The sequence below is a fragment of the Martes martes genome (assembly GCF_963455335.1).
Source record: "Martes martes genome assembly, chromosome: 9".
In the NCBI taxonomy this organism is placed as follows: Eukaryota; Metazoa; Chordata; class Mammalia; order Carnivora; family Mustelidae; genus Martes; species Martes martes.
This window is the reverse complement of record NC_137896.1, coordinates 74,260,629-74,277,193: the sequence shown is the minus strand read 5'-3', so window position 1 is coordinate 74,277,193 and position 16,565 is coordinate 74,260,629. Positions and strand designations below refer to the sequence as shown.

Below are 16,565 nucleotides of genomic sequence, written 5' to 3'. Positions count from 1 at the left end.
TTGAAGATTCTTTTTTTTTTTTTAAGGTTTTTTTTTTTAAGATTTTATTTATTTATTTGAGAGAGAGACAGTGAGAGAGAGAGCATGAGCAAGGAAAAGGTCAAAGAGAGAAGCAGACTCCCCGTGGAGCTGGGAGCCCAATGCGGGACTCGATCCCGGGACTCCGGGATCATGACCTGAGCCAAAGGCAGTCGTCCAACCAACTGAACCACCCAGGCGTCCCAAGATTTTATTTATTTATCTGACAGACAGGGATCACAAGTAGGCAGAGAGGAGGAAGCAGACTCGATCCCTGGACCCTGGGATCATGACCTGAACTGAAGGCAGAGGCTTTAACCCACTGAGCCACCCAGGCACCCCTTGTTACTTGAAGATTCTTAGTAAAATTTTGCTTGTAAAAAGAGTTCTGCTGGGTTTTTTTTGTTTTTTGTTTTTTGTTTTTTAAGATTTCAAAGCCTCTTCTGTATATGGCGGGAGCCATAGAAAGTTTTTATTTTTTTTTTTGAAGGTGAAATACATTTTTCTTTGTTACACAGCTAGAAAATGTAGAATTTTTAAAAATATTTTTATTTATTCATTTGAGAGAGAGAGTGCAAGCAGAGGGGAAATGTAGAGGGAGAAGCAGGCTCCCTGCTGAGCAGGGAGCTTGATGTGGGGCTTAATCCCAGGACCCCAAGATCACAACACAAGCCGAAGGCAGATGCCCAACCAACTGAGCCCCCCAGGTGCCCCACGGAGAGTTTTTAAATGAAAGGAGTTACCTGTTAAAATTTTAGAATATGTGGTAGCAAATTTTCCTTCCGAGGAGCACAGCCAGGCAGAAGAGAGAACACAGTTTTCCAGCTGTTTTTCTTACCAGGTTAAACAGCAAATTAAGTATTAATCTGAGACCTGGATTAATTGAAGGATATTTTTCCTTTACAGATTAAAGCTATCAAAGTTTTAAAGTGTTTTGATTTTGAAGACTTTGTTTATCTGAGGCTCTTTTTAGTATTATATTTTTTAATATCAAGTCACAATATTTAGAAGTATTAGATGAACAATTATTAGTTATAAGGTATTTTTGTAGATTATATACTTGGTAATTAGGATGTAAACATGTATATATATTTTTTTAAATGTGTATTTTCTGAAAGTCAAAGTTTTAATCATACTAAACTTTCGTTGTTACATATCCTTAAAAAAACTGGCCATTTCATTGAGTGTTGCATAATGATTTTTTGTGTTTAGATGTGTCTGTGTTTTAATTTAAACCCAAACTTTAGTTTTTAATAAAGGGGTTGACAACTTTTTCCTAAAAGCTTAACTGACTTTTTGTTAGTGATATAATTAAGGACATTAGTAGAAAAACACCTAAACCCTGGGGTTCTTAATTTCTTTACAAACTAAGCTGCTGAAGTAGGTGCTGTTGGTAATACTTTCAGCTAGACTATATTCATTTCATCATTGTTTTGAATTCTTTCATATCTTGAAGGCTTTTCCAGATTCAGAGAATCTGGAAATTTCCGACATTATCTTGGTAACCTGAGCTAGAGCCTGCTAAGCTCTATTATATTAAATAAACTTATATTAAAAATATATAAATAAAAGTATATATTTTAATATTTAATAAATAATAATACTTTTTGTTTGAGAAAATTGCTCAATGTCATTTTAATACCCAAACTGTTCCATTGCCAGTATATTACTAAGTTTCAAAGGCTAGCAAAATACAGTTACCTTATGTCAATTGAGTGTACATTAATTACACTCATCAGAGGGCATTTGTCATCACTATGCTTTTTCCTGTCCTCTTGATTTCTACTTCGTAGTTATTTCTTTTTTAGCTTTTCTAGTGTGATGATGTAAAAATCTTTATTTTTAAACAGGATACGTTAATTGTTTGGTCGGAAGCTGAGAACTATGATCTGGCTCTAAGTTTCCAGGAAAAAGCTGGCTGCGATGAGATTTGGGAAAAAATTTGTCAGGTAAGGTTTTTTAAATAATACTAGTTTAAGTTTGCATTCTTGACTTTTTTTTTCTTTTTTACCTGAAAGAATATATTAGAATGTGGAGAGAGCATGTGTTTATCACTTTAAAGTTTGATAGAATATATTCATAATTAATAAAAGGTCAGTAAATAATTAAGTTCTAAGTCTTTGAGGTTTTTCTCTAAAATTTGGTCACCTGCTTGCCTAATGTTTATGAATACGGTGTGCCAGACACTAATGATCGAAAGTGCTCATGACTTCAATTCTAAAAGAATTTATAATATGTGAGAATATAAGATAGGTGATAACTCTCAGGTACCTGCAACTTTTTTTTTTAGGATTTATTTTTAGAGAGGGATAGAGGAAGCACACAGGTGGAAGGAACGGCAGGAGAAAAACTCTCAAGCAGTCCCCACACAGATGCCAACATAGGGCTCAATCCCATAACCCTGAGATCATGACCTGAGCTAAAACCAAGAATCAGCCCATAACCCTGAGATCATGACCTGAGCTAAAATCAAGAATCAGATGCTCAACCCGCTGTGCCACCCAGGCACCCCTAGCTCTCTTTTTTACTGGTTTTTATTTTAGGGGCACCTGGGTGATGCATTCAGTTAAGCATCTGCTTTCAGCTCCGGTTATGATCCCGGGGACCTGGGATCGAGCCCTGCTTCATGCTCCCTGCTTAGCCAGGAGCCTACTTCTCCCTCTCCCTCTGCCCCCTGCCCCCAGTGCACCCTCACACACTCTGTGCATGCTCTCTCTCTCTAAAGTAAATAAATCTTAAAAAGGAAAGTTTTAATTTTAGAAGTTCAGATTTCTAGAAAATACGAGTAGAAAATACAGAGAGAGTTCCTATGTACTTTCTTCCCTGACACCTTCTCCTCCAGTTCTTGCTGTTAATAGTCTCTTATATGGGGCGCCTGGGTGGCTCAGTGGGTTAAAGCCTCTGCCTTCAGCTCAGGTCATGATCTCAGGGTCCTGGGATCGAGCCCTGCATCGGGCTCTCTGTTCAGCAGGGAGCCTGCTTCCCCCTCTATCTCTGCCTGCCTCTCTGCCTGCTTGTGATCTCTCTCTGTGTCAAACAAATAAATAAAATCTTAAAAAAAAAAAAATAGTCTCTGATATTTGTAGGATACACTGGTCATAATTGATGAGTTAATATTCATACGGTATTACTGTTCATTATTATTATTACTCATACATTATTATTAGCTAAAGGCTATATTTTATTCAGATTTCCCCAGTTTATTTATTTCACTTATTTATTTTCTTAGAGAGAGAGTGTGTACAGTTGAGCATAGGAGGGTCAGAGAGGGAGAGAGAGAATCTTACGCAGTCTCCATGTCCAGCATAGAGCCCAACTCGGGGCTCGAGTTTACGACCCTGAGATCATGACCTGAGCTGAAATCAAGAGCCAGTTGCTTTAACCAATTGAGCCACTGATTGAGCCACCCAGGCATCCTAGTTTTTCTCAGTTTAAGATATAGTGTCCTTTTTCTGTTCCAGGATTCCATTCAGTATACCATACTACATTTAGTAGTTGGATGTCTCCTTAGGCAGATACAGTCTGTGACAGCTGGTAACTGGAATTTTAAATTAACCATAACATTTTAACTATTATTTTCTGTAAATGGGATCACATTTTCAGCAGTTGCCTAGTGTAATATTCTGTTCTGGTGTTTTTGACTCTTGTCATTTTCACTTCTATCAGCTTTTCTTTATAGTGATTCTGATTACTAAAGGTTCTTGAGTTGGTCTTAATGCATCTGACCACAGTAATTTTTTTCCTTAGTCTTATCAGTAACTGCCACACAGTGCAAGAAAGTATAATACGAACCTTCTCATTCTATATAAAGCTTATTTCATGGCTGGCTCTAGGTCACAAATCTAAACTGGAAGTAGATGGTTTGTTTCTTACCACCTCAAATCTTACTAGGTATGTATCAGGTATTAATGAAGCATTATTAGTATGCACTATTAAATAGAAGAATTTCCATTGATGAACAGGTGAAAACACTGGTAAATATGATTTTGCTAAATATGTAAATTTAAAATATACATAAGAATATAACACAGATTGTTTCATTATTATTTTGCCTTTGTATTTTGCCTGTCTTTAAACTTATGGGCGGTAATGATGAGAAGGTCCTAATACTTATTCTTGTATGCTCTCCGCAAGATTGAGATTGAATTTTATGTTGGCCAAGTTTTCTGTAAAGTGAGACGTAAGAGTTAAAAATGATCTCTGTTGCAGATTCAGACACATGCAGTCCACAAAAACTTGCTGTTCTGTTCTGGATTCAGGAAACCTTAATCATGCATGCATTCATCTATAAAATGAGGGGAAAAAACTGGTCCATGAAAATAATGAAAGCATACTGAAGGATATAAAACTTCAAAAATAAAAGAGGGAAATACTACTTTTCTATAATCTTTAAAAGCTGTTCAGAATATTAATAGTATAGGGGCTCCTGGGTGGCTCAGTGGGTTAAAGCCTCTGTCTTCGGCTCAGGTCATGATCCCAGGGGCCTTGGATCGAGCCCCACATCAGGCTCTCTGCTCGCCGGGGAACCTGCTTCCTCTTCTCTCTCTTCCTGCCTCTCTGCCTACTTGTAATCTCTGTCTGCCAAATAAATAAATAAAATAAATCTTTAAAAAAAGAAAGAATATTGGGCGCCTGGGTGGCTCAGTGGGTTAAGCCGCTGCCTTCGGCTCAGGTCATGATCTCAGGGTCCTGGGATCGAGTCCTGCATCGGGCTCTCTGCTCAACAGGGAGCCTGCTTCCCTCTCTCTCTCTCTGCCTGCCTCTCTGTCTGCTGTGATCTCTCTGTCAAATAAATAAAATCTTTTAAAAAAATATATTAATAGTATATAAAGTTTAAACTTTTTATTATAAGTTCCTGAAAAGTGATACTTTGTTTTGTATCCCTCCTCCAATAGTATGGCAACTGACACATGTTGTGTGTGTGTCTAGTACATATTTAAAGAATGAATGAATAAGATAGAAGATAAACATCTTACTTAGAACTAGGATGTTAGGGGCGCCTGGGTAGCTCAGTCGGTTAAGCGGCTGCCTTCAGCTCAGGTCACGATCCCAGAATCCTGGGATCGAGTCCCACATCGGCCTTCCTGCTCATCAGAGAGTCTGCTTCTCCCTCTGCCTCTTCCCCTCCCCCTGCTTGTGCTTGCTCTCTGTCCCTCGCTTGCTCTGTGTCAAATAAATAAAATCTTTTAAAAAAATAAAATTAAAAAAAAGAAGTAGGTTGTTGGATTACATTTCTCCTGGAACATATATTTATATGGTGGATGATATTTCAGCATATTACATTATGCCTACTCCCCTCCCACACATCAGCATGTACTGTTTAATACTAATTACTGGATCTTTATATATTCTGAAGACTTTGTGCTGAAGACTTGGTACATTTGTCCTAGAGAGTTTTGCTGAAATTTGTTTACTATTTTTCACTCATGTTTTTCAGGAGTTCCCACAGCCACTGTCAGATTCACTAATTAACTAGAAAGACTCACAAAACTCCACAAAGCTGTTATATTTGTCATTACAGTTTATTACAGTGAAATGATACAGATTAAAATTACCAGTGGGAGAAGGCACATAGGGCAAAGTCTGGGGCAGTTCCAGGCTTGAGCTTCCAGTTTTCTTTTTCAGGATACTTATGCAGACAGCACTTACTTCCAGCAATGTTGTGTGGCAACCTGCACATAGTATTGCTGACCAGAGAAGCTTACCCCAACCTTTGTGTCCAGTATTTTCTTGGGTGTTAGTCCTATAAGCAGGCTGACTGCCCTTTGACAGACTTTAGTTTCCAGCACCTCCACAGGTTGAGCTGATATTGTGTGGTCCAAGACCTCCACTATAAACCACCTAGTTACCCACACACAGAATGTCTGGCATAGCCCAGTGCTCCCAGGTGAACAGAAAACACTCATGTCTGATAGGATATTAAAAGTGCTTAGAGGTTACCTCTCAGGAGTTAGGCAAGAGCCAAAGCTTTTCTTTAGGCAAGACTAATCCTTAACTGCAAAGGCCACCCCTTGCCAAGACTCTCATAGCAAAATGATTATATTTGTTTAAGCATCTGTATTTAGTATAGCGTTTATATGACAGAGCAAATATCAGTATGAATATGCCTAATATTTAGAGGAGCCATTTTGGGGTAGGGATATATTTAAAGAAACAGGTAATCTGTCTGATAAAGCCATGATTTACTGTTTATTTTATTTTATTTTATTTATTTATTTGACAGAGATCACAAGTAGGCAGAGAGGCAGACAGAGAGAGAGGAAGGGAAGCAGGCTCCCTGCTGAGCAGAGAGCCCGATGCAGGGCTCTATCCCAGGACTCTGGGACCATTACCTGAGCCGAAGGCAGAGGCTTTAATCCACTGAGCCACCCAGGTGCCCCGCCATGATTTACTTTTTATATTTCATACTGATTACTCATTTTCCTCCTTGATTTATTGCAGTTTGTACCTTATGATAAACTTGTACAGAAGTATTTAGTATAGAAATCAACTGACAGTTAACAAAATCCATTTCTTCCTTGTGCCAGTCATTTTCTATCAGCGTTGATGCTGAAGAGGCTTTAACTCAGTTTCCCGGTATTAATATTAGAGTAAAATTATGAGGCTTATGTACCTAAGGTAGTGGGAGCAACAGTGCTAGTATTATACCATATTGCAGTATGGTAGTAGATGTAACCTGAAAAGGAGGAGTCTGGCACATTACTAGAATCGTTAACAGTCATTAACAATTGTTTCAGTTCATCAGGTTTATTTACAGGCCTCCATTCAACCTTGTTAAGTCCCAAGAATAGGTGGTTTTGGCAAACATACGGCTTTTACCCTTCAAGCATCTGATACAGTTGAGTTAAGAGAACATCATCTCTTGCTCCGATCCTTTCTTGAGGGTCTAGTGTTAATATTGGATTTCTCTTGTTGCTTTACCCATTTGTTCATTCCTTTGCCCTTGGTTACTGTTTCTTCCTATATGTCCCTGATTTTTACTCACACTTTTCTATCTTTGGAAGGGGTGTTAGATTTGGCCACTCTGCTGGTCCAGGAAGCTTAATTTTGTACTAAACTACTGAGTACTGTGCTTTTTTTTTTTTTTTAAGATTTAAAAAAAATTTTTTTTAAGATTATTTATTTATTTATTTGACAGAGATCACAAGTAGGCAGAGAGGCAGGCAGAGAGAGAGGAGGAAGCAGGCTCCCCACGGAGCAGAGAGCCTGATGTGGGGCTTGATCCCGGGACTCCTGAGACCATGAACCTGAGCTGAAGGCAGAGGCTCTAACCCACTGAGCCACCCAGGCGCCCGATTTTTTTAAATTTATTTGAGAACGAGAGAGCATGAGTGGATTGGAGGGAATGGGAGAAGCAGACCTGTTGAGCAGAGAGCCTGACATAGGGCTCGATCCCAAGACCCTGAATTCATGACCTGAGCCGAAGGCAGATGCTTAACCTACTGAGCTACCCAGGTGCCCCATGTACTATACGTTTTAAATGCATGTTGCTGAATACACATTTAGTTTATTGCTTCTCACAACTGCCTGGTATTCCACAGAACCATATGCTGTTTTACTTTCCATTTCTGAGAAGTCATTGCTGACCTTTGAAAAAACAACTTTAATTTCAATAAAAATCATATTATTTAGTCACTTCTTAACTCCTTATAGTGAGAAAGTAAAACAACTCTGAAAAGTATGATAGCTCAGAGGACAATAAATTTCTTAAGGGGAGTGGTGAATAATAGTAATTGTTTTTGTCTTAGATAACGATTTGTTACTAGTCATTAGAGTCCTCCACTTTCTAAACATTGATACCATATTTTGAATTGTCTCTTTGGTGGGGCAAGGCACCACTGTAAGATTTAGAACAGGGAGATGTGTGCCTGTGTGTCACAAATGGGTGAAGGGCAACCGTGACAGAAGGAGGGAGAGGATTGAGCATGGCATGTGGGAAAGCCCCAGAAGGCCACACAAAGATGCAACCAGTCACTCTACTTATGCCTCTCTGAGCTGTTACCATAGAGTCCCAGGGTATAAGTCGCTGGTACCCACCTTGGCCCTCATTAGTGCTTAATGCCCCCAAAAATGTGGGGTCTCTGTTAGGTCCCTATAAATTTTTTGGCTTAACTTGGATTCTTTTATGTGTGGAAGAACTTATAAAAAGAGCTAAGATAATTTCTGTATATGTAGCTCTTAGAAAGCATAAAGTCAAAAGTACACAGAAGCATTAACCTCAGAAAATGGGAGGGTAGGGACATTTTTTTTTGGAAAGAAATTAAGAAAAAGTGAAAATAAGTTGTGAGATGAAGAAGGGTGTTAGAGTATGTTAAATAACAGTGGTCTCTTTTTTCAAAGGAAAAATTCTGTCTCCTGAGATATAAAGGAGAAAGTAATAGTGTTTGACACTTGAAAGGGGGGGGAAATTAGAGCAACAGCTGTAAGGAAGTAAGCTAGAAGTGTGGAAAAGAAATTTCTGTTGAGAACCCTACTGATAGTGTAAATTTTTTTTAAACACACTCAGCACAATTAGTTGACAGACTCGTGCCACAGTTGGCTGACTGATTTGTGCCACAGAAGGGAGAATGTTAAGGTCTGATTGTGTTATAGTAACAAATTCCTAAAATCTCAGTGGCTCACAACAAAAGTTTGTTTTTCCCTAATGCTATTTGACCAATGCGTGACAGAGTTGGACAGGAAGAGGTTGTGCTTACCACATCCACTCAGGGACCCAGGTTGATAGAGAATTCATTTTAATGCTTCCAAGATCATTGCAAAGTGAGAATGAAAGGGGGCAAGTCAGAGCATTGGCTTTTAAAAGTTCTTCCAGAAGTTACACATGACACTTTTCCTCACATTTCATTGGCCAAAACAAATCACACAATTACATATAACTTCATGGAAACAAGGAACCCGTGCCACAAAAGGGAGAGAACCAGAAATACTTGATGAACCGCTTTATTGACATCCAGACAGTCACTTGGGTTTATGTGGGATTGACAGATCGTATCAGGGAGTGTTAAATTTAGGAGAGCGTCCAGGAAGCTTGTAGGAGTAATACTGGATGACATAGAAATGGACATATTGTAACCTTGTAAATGCTTTTGTAGCTGTGCTTTTAATTCTGAAACATGCAGACTAATGTGAGTTAAAGATTTTATTCCTAAGTAATCTCTAAACCCAACCTGGGGCTTGAATTCATAACCCTGAGATCAAGAGTTGCACACTCCACAGACTGAGCCAGCCAGACGCCCCCTTCTGATTTCTTATTCTTTCGTTATAACCTATGATTCTTCTTCCTCTTTCTTCCCCACTTTGTACTCTACTTCTGTTTCTTAGGTTACCGTCAGAGTCTTCCGGCTTTATGTGTTACCCTAATCCCAAATTTCTACCTTCTGACCTACTTGTTTTCCAGAGTAGTATATCTACAGATTTAGTTGCCAGTTGGGTATTCAGTTGTCTCAAACTTAATAGAACTCAACTTTTACTAACCATCCCTCTCCCATACTATCAGTTTTTATTAAAGGAACCATAATCTTCCCAATGACAGATTTAAAACTAAAGGGTCATTAAAACTATAGGGTTCCTTCTCTCTTTTGTCCCGTATCAGTCCCACCATCACTATCCAAATTCAATTGTTCATGTAGACTTTGGAATAGCACCCTAAGTTATCGATATTCTCAAATTTATTCCATACACCTGATGCCCGGTTGACTTTTCTAAAGGACAGTGCTGCACATTTACTTCCCTGAACAATAACTCCAAGTGTTCTAGCTTGATTTTCCATAATCTGGCTTTAATCTACATTTCTAATTTTGCTGTTTGCCGTATGCATGTCACATGTTTCCATATGTCTGCCTCTACTATTCCCTTTGCATTTTGCATGCCTTTATCTTCATCTGAATCGTACACATCTTTGAAAGTACAGATGCCACTTTGAAGATCTCAAATACCACTGCTTTTATGATTTCTTCCTTATAGTCTCCCCTCACCACCCTCTGTACTCCCAAGAGCTGGGAGGAATTTCCCCTCCTCTGAATTTCCATGGTATTTTATCTGAACTGCTCTTATGACTTTGTTACCCACCCTTTCTCTTATGTTTATGTGTCAGTCTCCCTAAATCCAACAACTCTGTTGAGGACTCAGAAGTAAAAGTACTCTAGGAGAAAAAGTATCCTTTATGCACCAGTGTATCTGTCTACTTCCTCCAAGTTCTTAGGACTTTTTTCATGTTGTTTGGGCGGATTTGGAAATTTCTGGAGGTTTTTCATCTCTGAATATTTGGATATTTTGAGGTGAAAAGAGGATAATTGTATTCTTATGTTAGGAATTAGAAGAAATTTATAAAGAATAAAGTTTTTATGTTAGTCATTATAGAAATCATTATAGAAAACTTGTTATAAGTTAGCCATGCTTTTGTTGAGCTGTCAACATGAATCATAAAAAAGTTTTTTATTCATTATGTTTTCTAGATATTATAACTTGGAGGTTTTATCACAGGTGTTAAATGAATGCCAGTTTTTAAAGGATATTCTTTGTTCTTTTTTATTTTTTAAAAAAGATTTTATTTATTTGAGAAAGAGAAAGCACAAGAGCAGGGTGTGAGGGGCAGAGGGAGAAGCGGACTCCCCACTGTGCAGGGAGCCTGATGCGGGGCTCATTCCTGGAACTCTAGGATCATGACCTGAGCCAAAGGCAGATACTTAACTGACAGAGCCACCCAGGCACCCCAAGAATATTCTTTGTTTTTTAGAGCAGTTGTAGGCTCATAGCAAAAGCAACTATTTGTCCAAAAGTGAATTTCAAGAGTAATTTGAGGAAACCTTCTCACTCTTGAATATACAAAGATTTGGGTTTTAGTTTGGTTTAAGCTTAGTAGTATTGGGGGTTCCTGAATGGCTCAGTTGGTTAAGCATCTGACTCTTGATTTCAGCTCAGATTGTGATCTCAGGTTTGTGACATCAAGCCCTGCATCGGTCTCCAGGCTGGGCATGGAGCCTGCCTAAGATATTCGCTCTCTTCCCCACACCCCTTCTAAAATACACACACAAACACACACACACGTATATATAGAGAGAGAGACATATATATAAAATATATATACACACACATATAATATATGTATATGTAATAAAAATAATAAACTTAGTAGTGTTTTTGTCAGGCCAGTATGATGGTGCATTTAGAGTCATATATAGTGATTCGGGGGACCCCCAGAAGAGTTAACCTTCTGCGGAATTCAAAATTAGTAGGAATAGTGAAGTTAGTAAACAACTGCACCTGGTTATTACATAACATCATATAAATCAATGTAACATTAGCTTAACTGTGCACATTGTCAGGGATCAGAGTTAACCTGAAGTTATATGCTGGGAAATTTAGAGATGAAATTGAGAATCAAGTAATTGACTCTAAACTGGGTATGTTTTCCCTCTCTAGAATTCATTTCTAATTAACAATGACTGTGTGGCTAATACTTCTTTGCAAGGTATTTTTACTTAAATTCAGTGGTCAGTGATTTGATTTCCAAAATTTTGACTTTTTTTGTATTTTAAGGTAACCAGCTGTACTTGGATGTTTTTAGGTTCAAGGTAAGGATCCATCAGTGGAAGTCACACAGGACCTCATTGATGAATCAGAAGAAGAACGATTTGAAGAAATGCCTGAAACCAGTCATCTAATCGACCTGCCCACATGTGAACTCAATAAACTTGAAGAGATTGCTGACTTAGTTACCTCAGTTCTCTCCTCACCTATCCGTAGGGAAAAGCTGGCTCTGGCCTTAGAAAATGAAGGCTATATTAAAAAACTACTGCAGCTGTTCCAAGCTTGTGAGAATCTAGAAAACACTGAAGGCTTACACCATTTGTATGAAATTATTAGAGGAATCTTGTTCCTAAATAAGGCAACTTTGTTTGAAGTAATGTTTTCTGATGAGTGTATCATGGATGTCGTAGGATGCCTTGAGTATGACCCTGCTTTGGCTCAGCCAAAAAGGCATAGAGAATTTTTGACCAAAACTGCAAAGTTTAAGGAAGTTATACCAATAACAGACTCTGAACTAAGGCAAAAAATACATCAGACTTACAGGGTACAGTACATTCAGGACATCATTTTGCCTACGCCATCTGTTTTTGAAGAGAATTTTCTTTCTACTCTTACGTCTTTTATTTTCTTCAACAAAGTTGAGATAGTCAGCATGTTGCAGGTAAGTAAACAAAGGTGTTCTTAGTTTTTTCAGATGCTTACTTCCCTTAATAGTTTGGGCTGGTATTCGTTCCTTTTTGAAAGATTTCTTTTGTTTACTTTAAATATACTGTCAAGCCTAGAAGACAGGACTTTATCTCATGAGTTTTTGAAGGAGGTTCACTTCTTAATGCGACCTTTTACTTTTATTTTTTTTTTTGTAATTTTATTTTTTTTCGGTGTTAGCACCACACCTATTGCTCCATGCAATACATGCCCTCCTTAATACCCACCACCAGGCTCACCTAACTCCCCACCCCCTTCCCTCCAAAACCCTCAGTTTATTTTTCAGAGTCCGTACTCTCATGTTTTGTCTCCCCCTCCGATTTCCCCCAACTCATTCTCCTTTCCATCTCCCAATGTCCTCTGTATTACTCTTTATGCTCTACAAGTGAGACCATGTGATAATTGACTCTGCTTGACTTATTTCACTCAACATAATCTCTTCCAGTCCCTTCCATGTTGATACAAAAGTTGGGTATTCATCCTTTCTTATGGAGGCATAGCTCTCCATGTATATATTGACCATATCTTCTTTATCCAGTCGTCTGTTGAAGGGCATCTTGGCTCTTTCCACAGTTTGGCGACTGGCCATTGCTGCTATGAACATTGGGTATAGGTGGCCCTTCTTTCACTACATCTGTTATCTTTGGGGTAAATACCCAGTAGTGCAATTGCAGGGTCATAGAGTAGCTCTATTTTTAATTTCTTAAGGAATCTCCATACTGTTTTCCAAAGTGGCTATACCAAGTTACATTCCCACCAACAGTATAAGAGGGTTCCCCTTTCTCCACATCTCTCCAACACTTGTTGTTTACTGTCTTCTTGACAGTAAACCTTTACTGTTGACCTTACAGTTGACCTTTTACATTTTTAAGTGTTCTATGATGGAACTTTTTAAACTTCATTTTTGCATATATTTTAAAAATTAGAAAATATATATGACATAAAATTCATCATTTTAACCATTTTTAAGTATATAATTGGTAGCGTTAAATACATTCACAGTGTTACGCAGCCATAACCACTATCCATTTCCAGAACTTTTTCATCATCCTGAGCAAAAGCAGCTATTTAAAGACTATCTTTTAGTCCATTTTGTGAGACCTAGTTATTATTAGGGGTATATATTATGAGTTTGAATGTGTGCTTGAAGTTTCCCAAACAATTCACATGTGCAGCCAGTACTGAGAAACATTAATTTTCAGGTAATAACAGTTAGACTTTTTACTATGTGAGGTTGGTTTTATTGCCTCCTTCAGTTGCAAAATAGAGGAGTTTATGCCATGTTTATCATGTTAATCCTTTATACCCTAACAGTGTAGTAAGGATGATTTTGAAGATTTTGTTTTACTTGTAGTATACTATACCCATAGTTTCCTACATAACTGCTTTTGTTATGTCCATATCACTCATTAAATTTTTCGTGTAGCTTCTGTGTACATAGTGTAGTGGGTTCTCAAGTGTGTTCTTGGGGCTCCTAAAACCCTTTCAGAGAGGTCTGTGAAGTTTTTCCTTTTCCAGCTTCTTGTTACTGTGAGGCGATATTTTCTTCATATACTCCAGCCAAAACATCACAGACTGGATGTGAAAGAAGATAGGAGAATATAGCTTTTTTCTATTAAGCCAAACATTACAGAAATTTTCAAAAATGTAAAACAGAGCCACTTTTTTCTAATTTATAAAAGTTGCTCATATAAAATATTTACATAAACTTACAATCACTTATTTCTAGAACAAATTAATGTTTTTAAATGTCTCAGTTGTGATTATAAATATTGATAAACATGGTAAACAATCCACATAATAAAAGCTCTTTTGAGTCCTCCATTATTTTTAAGAGTTTAAAGTGGTCCTGAGACCAAAAAGTTGAGAATCTCTGTCTTGTTACTTAGCTATGAGATTTCATTTTATGTTGCTTCCAACCATCATTCACCTTTCTCTTGTTACTGTATTTTCTGTTTAGGATTTACTTCTCTAGATCATTCTTTCACCTCACAGTTTTTCCTTATTCCACAGTAACAGGTATAAGGGAAATTACACTTATGAATGAAGTTCCATTTATAGTATATATAGGACCTGCTTTTTTAAAAAAACCATACTTACTGTACAATTCAAGGTCCTATTTGACTTGCTAACTTCTGTTACAGTTCAGGGGTTTGGAAGTGGACTCAGTATAAGCTGATGTAAGGAACTCATTGACAGAAAACTCAAGTGCAGAAGCTTTCAAATGACTGCTTTTGACTTCAGAAGGGTTTCTAAATCTATAATACTTGATCATAAATGCTTTTTTATGTTTTAAAAAATATGCAAACTAATTTATAAATAAATACTTATAGTGTCATTTTATATATTTTGTTATAGACCTATTTATAAAGGCTGTAATTATATAAATCACATGTAGCTTTAAGAAAAGAAAGTCTTACTCATTTCTGGTCCATTAGATGAATTTATGAAATAGATACTGTGAATTACCTGTTGTTTATCCAGGGTTTAGCACTTAGTTATCTCTTATATGTCAGCAGTGATGCTGAATTCTATTTTTTATTCTCCACAGTATGTGAGAACAAAGGAATTAGGATTATGGTGACTGGCCTCTAAAGGCTCATTTCCTAAAGCCCAGCTCTGAGGCTTCCATGTACAAATTTTTTGTCTAGGTATTAGATATTTCCAGGTACCGTTCTAGCTAGAATACATATCTGTAGCTTTATTTATTTGAGAAAGAGAGAACAAGCATGGGCACACATGCATGAGCTGGGAGAGGAGGAAAGAATCTCCAGCTCCAGCTGTGGGGCTCCATCTCAGAACCGTAGCAAAAACCAAGAGTCAGAGGCCTAATTGAGCCACCCAGGCACCCTGATAACTATAGCTTTTTAAATGAGTATTAACTTTCTGTATGAATTACATAAGCAAGTAAAAATATAAGAATTCTGTTTATCTGGACCAAAATAAGTAAGTGTGAAGGTACATAAAATAACTCCTAGCCTGAATTAGGTTAATTAACAGAAATTATATGAAAGTACTTACTGTGATCACTGGCTCCTGGTATGTGCTTTAATACATGTTGAGATTCTCTTAAGCTTAATTGGGGCATAAGAGTTTAGTTAATTGGGGGCATAAGAGTTTAGTTAACCTTAACTTTCTAACTAACTGCAGATCAAAATCCCATGTGCCCAGAATTGAGAAATATTCTTAAAAATGTTTTAAAAATTAAATTTCTTACAGCCAGTAAAGTGAGGTTATTTTTACACAGATAGCTACAGATAAGATCCTTTTCACGACAGGAAGTTTTAACTTCTTCCTTCACTAGAAATGGTGGAGGACAGGTATCGCAAATGTTGACATTTTAACATACATATTTTCACTATCCCGTAAATGAGAATTGAGTCAAAAACAAACCAGGGAAATCAGTAGTTTAGTTCTTTTTTGGCATATTTTGTGGATTTCAGCACTAGAAAAGGAGATTTCTAACCTTTCTTCCCAGTTACTAAGTAAATATATAAAATCTTTCAGTTTCTTTAAGAAAACAACTTACAGTAATACAGTTCTTAATATAGTTCTCCATTTTGTTTGAGAGGTTTTTGAACTCATACAGGATTTAACATATTCCACTTTATGTTACTAGATTTGGCCTATTCTACTTTGTTATATATGTTTTACTTTGGTTTGTTTCATAATAATGACTACTTAGGACTCTGACCTATAGTTTATTATACAATGGAAATGACAAAAATCTCATCATGCCAGAGACCTGGATTCTAAATCCATCTCTGTTACTAGGCAGCCTCAGATAAGTCCACTCTTTGGGCATCAGTCTCTTGAAATTTAAAATTAGACTAGGCAATCTAACCTCTTAAAGTGTGATCTAATCTAAATTTCTGCATTAGATGAGTAATGGTGAATGGGTTCTGGGTTTGGGTGGTGGTGTTATTGTTGTTAAAGTAAACTCTGCATCCAGTGTGGGTCTTGAACTCATAACTCTAAGATTAAGAGTTGCATGCTCTACTGACTAAGTAAGCCAGGCACCCCTGGGTTTTTGGATTTTGAGCCTGTGCCTATTTTTATATTACTGCAAAGAAAAGTTTGATTCAGACTTTGTAAAAGTGGCTCTTCATTCCCCCATAAGATTTTGCTGTGTAAGTCAAAAAAGTAGCCACACACAGTTTGTCTTAAAAGTTATGTTTTATTAAAAACAAAGGCTTTTAAAATTAAATAAAAAAGAAAAACTAAAGTTATCTGAAGAGATTAGTCTGATTACTTGGAGAAACAGGTATTTAGGGGGAAACATTACAGCTGTATTTATGATGGACTTTTAAGCT

At 37.3% G+C, this 16,565-nt stretch overlaps 1 protein-coding gene across 4 annotated transcripts in view; it reads left to right on the top strand.

The window, feature by feature from the left end:
• PPP4R3B (protein phosphatase 4 regulatory subunit 3B) overlaps window positions 1-16,565 on the top strand; it is a 68,697-nt gene that overhangs the window by 10,266 nt on the left and 41,866 nt on the right. For all 4 annotated transcript variants that reach the window (XM_080813013.1, XM_080813011.1, XM_080813014.1 and 1 more), the window contains 2 exons: window positions 1,869-1,967; window positions 11,585-12,208. In XM_080813013.1, coding sequence (XP_080669139.1) covers window positions 1,869-1,967; window positions 11,585-12,208 — 723 coding nt within the window. The remainder of the gene's footprint in view (window positions 1-1,868; window positions 1,968-11,584; window positions 12,209-16,565) is intronic.